The sequence below is a fragment of the Callorhinus ursinus genome, unplaced genomic scaffold, assembly GCF_003265705.2.
Source record: "Callorhinus ursinus isolate GAN/ISIS: 27379988/994484 unplaced genomic scaffold, GSC_fseal_2.0 scaffold19, whole genome shotgun sequence".
In the NCBI taxonomy this organism is placed as follows: Eukaryota; Metazoa; Chordata; class Mammalia; order Carnivora; family Otariidae; genus Callorhinus; species Callorhinus ursinus.
Window position 1 is genome coordinate 15,409,718 of NW_027397081.1, and position 4,298 is coordinate 15,414,015.

Consider the following 4,298-nt stretch of genomic DNA (forward strand, 5'->3'; position numbering starts at 1 on the left):
AAGCCTGCTTCTCCCTCTCCCTCTGCCGCTGCTTGTGTTCCCTCTCTGTCAAATAAATAAAATCTTAAAAAAAAGATTTATTTATTTATTTGACAGAGAGAGACAGCGAGAGAAGGAACACAAGCAGGGGGAGTGGGAGAGGGAGAAGCAGGCTTCCCGCCGAGCAGAGAGCCCGATGTGGGGCTCGATCCCAGGACCCTGGGATCATGACCTGAGCGGAAGGCAGACACTTAACGACTGAGCCACCCAGGCGCCCCTATAAATAAAATCTTAAAAAAAACAACAAAAACAGAAACATGATGGGGGCACCTGGGTGGCTCAGTCGGTTGAGCATCCAACTTGTGATGTTGGCTCAGATCATGATCGCATGGGTCGAGGGATTGAGCCCCACATCAGGCTCGGTACTCAGTGGGGAGTCTGCTTGAGATTCTCTTTCCTTCTCCCTCTGCCCCTCCCCCCACTCACTCGCACTCCCTCTCTCTTGAATAAATAAATCTTTAAAGAAAAGCAGAAATGTGATGAGTGCCTAGCAATTAACTAGGGCAGCAGGAAGAGGGAAGAGTGTTTCTGGCCAAGACAACGGCTTGTGGAAAGGCCTGGGATCTAGAGTGTGGTGTGTTGGAGATGTAGAGAGAGCCTGGGAGGAACGACGGCACTGACGAGGGGCCAGGGCCTTGTAGACTACCTCAAGGAACTTCAGTTTGGCCCTCATGGAAAGCCATCAAAGAGTTCTTAAGCAGAAGAGTGACAAGATTGGATTGACATATTGGGAAGATGCTCCCACTGCAACAGGATTACGTTAGAGAAAAGCAGATAAACGCTGTAGGGTTATGGCTGGACTTGGGGATTGACGGGGTGTAGCTAGACTGGAAAGAGAAGAGTTAGGAAGTCAAGAACATTTGCATGTTTCTGGCCTGAAGGACTGGTTAGGTGGTGGTGCCACTTGCTGAAACAAGGAATACAGGAGGTAGATGGAGTTTAGTTTTAGAAATGTTGAGTTCGAAGTGCCTGCATAGTAGAGACCTCCCACAGGCAGTTCTATTTACGGGCAAGCAGAGAAGTCTGGGCTAGAGGTGAAGTTTTGGAAGCCCTGAGTTGATGGATGGTGGCTGAAGTCAGTCACAGGCATTCATGAGATCGCTCAGGGGACAGTGTGTGTGGAGTGAGAATGAGACAGAGAAGTCAACTATGGTGTCCTAACGCCCTGGGGCGGGCCCACAGCCATCTCTCAGAGAAACTTCCAGGCCCAGGATCCTGGGGCCACAGTGGAAATCCTAGGACGTTTTGACCCTCTTCAACCTTTCTTTTTTTTTTTTTTTTAAGATTTTATTTATTTATTTGAGAGAGAGAGAATGAGAGATAGAGAGCATGAGAGGGAAGAGGGTCAGAGGGAGAAGCAGACTCCCTGCTGAGCAGGGAGCCCGATGCGGGACTCGATCCCGGGACTCCGGGATCATGACCTGAGCCGAAGGCAGTCGCTTAACCAACTGAGCCACCCAGGCGCCCCCTCTTCAACCTTTCTTTTTGTCAGTTGCCAGATACAGACTCCGAATAGTTGAGCCACCAAAAGTACCCGTGGAGAAAACAGCCAGCCCTGGTAACGATGGTGAGCAGGGGGTGGGTTCTCCAGCATGGCCGTGCGGCCCAGGCCCCCTGCCCCTCCCCGAGCCAGTGAGCTATGGTGCACAACCTCCTTTCTTTCCACACAGGCCCAGCCCTTGAGCCCAACCTGTGGATGTGGGTAAACCCCAACATCGTGTTTCCCCCTGGAAAGCTGGAAGTCCCAGAACCTCGTAAGTGGGAGGATCTGCCAAGCACGCTCCCCTCCCCTCAGCTGCCCCCAAAAGAGGAAGACTTCGCCAGCTGCTCCTCGGAGGCCACAGCGCCGGGGTCGGAGTCGCTGCCTTCCTCCAGCGAGCAGTCTCCCCCTCGGAAGCGGAAGCGGTTTGCCTCTTCCCCCAGCCCCTGGGAGGTAGGAATTTCTGGGCCCGTGGGCTGGACTTGGGCTGTAGGCAGGGCTGTTTGCTTAGGGCTAACCAAGGGTGAATGGGTTCAGAAATTAGCCGTGCGCCCTTGGGTTGGGGAGAAGCCCAGGCGGTGGCCCAGACCACCCCTGCCCCTGCCACCGCACCCCGTGGAGTAGAGGTGGTGGAGTTAGGACCAGTTCCTACTCTGTGCTCCTCTAGCTCACAGAAGAGGAGGAGGCTGAGGACCACGATGACAGCTCCTCTGTGGCTCTCCCGTCCCCTCACAAAAGGGCCCCCCTCCAGAGTCGGAGGCTCCGGCAAGCCAACAGCCAGGAGGGGAGGCTCTGGTCCCGGCCCCCCCTCAATTACTTCCACCTAATTGCACTGGCATTAAGAAACAGTTCCCCCTGTGGCCTCAACGTGCAACAGATCTACAGTTTCACTCGGTATGTGCCACTGGGGGTCCTGTGAGGAGGGGGAGGGGAGGGGGCCAGGGCCAGTCTGCCCCAGTGGCCCTGGGCTGCTGCCTTGGTTTACCATGTGGGTCTGAAAGGATAAGTGTGTTCCCAGGCCTCCTTTCCCAGGCACTGCTTCCAGGGTGTCCCCAAATGTGTGTCCACGTATCCTGTGTGCCGGAAGATATCCACGTTCACTCCCTTCCACATCTAAAAAAATCCAACCGTTTTAAGATTTTATTTATTTATTTGAGAGAGAGAGAGAGAGAGAGAGAGAGCACAAGCAGGGGGAGCAGCAGAGGGAGAGGGAGAAGCAGGCTTCCCGCGGAGCAGGGAGCCCGATGTGGGGCTCGATCCCAGGACCCTGGGATCACGACCTGAGCCGAAGGCAGACGCTTAATGACTGAGCCACCCAGGCGCCCCTGTATGAGTTCTTAAAACATAAATTCACCTGGGTCAGAAATTCTCCCATCCTCCCTGTCAGGATTTTCCAGTAGAAAGTCTGGTTTCCCCGGCAGTTTCTCACATGCTTTCCCTTTGGGCTGGACTGCCGGCCACAGCTCCCGGCACCCCCAGGGGCCAGGGGTGCCCAGTTGAGAAGGGATTTACATTTGCCTCTGAGAGTCCTGTGCACATGGGTGTGAGGAGCTTCTCCGACCTTTTCCCTCTAGCAGGAGAATCTCAGAATGTTGATCCACAAGTGGTGTCCTTCCTTGACCAGGATTCCTCTTGCAGGAGTTGGTTAGCCTGATTCTGCTCTGTTTGCGTCACAAGTCACAGTCCTGAGCCCTCAGAGGGAAGGAGGAAAACGAGCCCGGGAATGGGAACAATAAACTGGGTTTAAAAGATGAGGGTTTGCACAAGCAACGCACCAGGTGGGGCTTTGCCACGGGCTCCACCAGCAGAGAGCCGTTCTTCTAGGCCAGCTTGCCATTCTCCACCGCGAGAGAGGGGCCGGGGCTCCTGGGCCCTGGGGGCGAAGAAGAGCATCAGGACAGGGCCTCTCCCAAAGAAACCGGGCCTTTCCTGACATTCCTCCCTGTCCACAGACAACATTTCCCCTTTTTCCGGACGGCCCCGGAAGGCTGGAAGAATACGATCCGTCACAATCTCTGCTTCCGAGACAGCTTTGAGAAAGTGCCGGTCAGCATGCAGGTGGGGGCCAGCGCGCGGCCCCGCTCCTGCCTCTGGAAATTGACCGAGGAGGGACACCGCCGCTTTGCCGAGGAGGCCCGCAGCCTGGCCTCCACGCGCCTGGAAAGTATCCAGCAGTGCATGAGCCAGCCAGGTGAGAGGTCCTGTCACGCAAGGGGCTCAGGGGAGGGGGCCTGGCCATCCTGACGAGAGGCTGAGTGTGCAGGGAGGGAGGCTGGGTCACGCCATGCGCGGGGCACCTTCTGTTGGGGGGCGGGGAGCATGGCAGTGGCCCAAGACCCTGGCGTGGCGCCTGCCTGCGGTGGGACCCCGCCCACACAGCCATGGCCTTGAGGTCCAGGGGGTGGATGGAAAAACCACTGAGGTGCAGCTGGCCTCACAGCCCGCAGCCTGGGGAAATGGTGGCCACGCTGCGAGAGAAGCATGGTATGAGGGGTCATGTGCAAAGGAGGCTTTTTCTTTTTCTGGAGACCTGGTGGCATTTGGGCCTTGAGGGAAAAGAAGTAGATCATCTTTTGTGAGATGATCCGGGCTGAGGGAACAGCAGCTGCAGAGGGCAGGTAGATTCCCTTGACTCTTTTTTTCTTACAGATGTGATGCCCTTCCTCTTTGACCTTTAAATCCAAGAAGCAGGAGTCAGTCCATCCCTTATTAAAGTTACCTGCAGCAGCCTGGTGTGTGTGTGTGTGTGTGTGTGTGTGTGTGTGTGTGTGTGTGTGTG

General features: G+C 55.7%; 1 protein-coding gene across 1 annotated transcript in view; it reads left to right on the forward strand.

The window, feature by feature from the left end:
- FOXR1 (forkhead box R1) overlaps positions 1-4,245 on the forward strand; it is a 9,464-nt gene extending 5,219 nt beyond the window's left edge. The window contains exons 2-6 of the mRNA XM_025893751.2: positions 1,532-1,606; positions 1,710-1,972; positions 2,187-2,413; positions 3,472-3,710; positions 4,169-4,245. Of these exons, the coding sequence (XP_025749536.1) occupies positions 1,532-1,606; positions 1,710-1,972; positions 2,187-2,413; positions 3,472-3,710; positions 4,169-4,197 (833 nt within the window). The 3' untranslated portion in view covers positions 4,198-4,245. The remainder of the gene's footprint in view (positions 1-1,531; positions 1,607-1,709; positions 1,973-2,186; positions 2,414-3,471; positions 3,711-4,168) is intronic.
- The last annotated feature ends 53 nt before the right edge of the window (positions 4,246-4,298 follow it).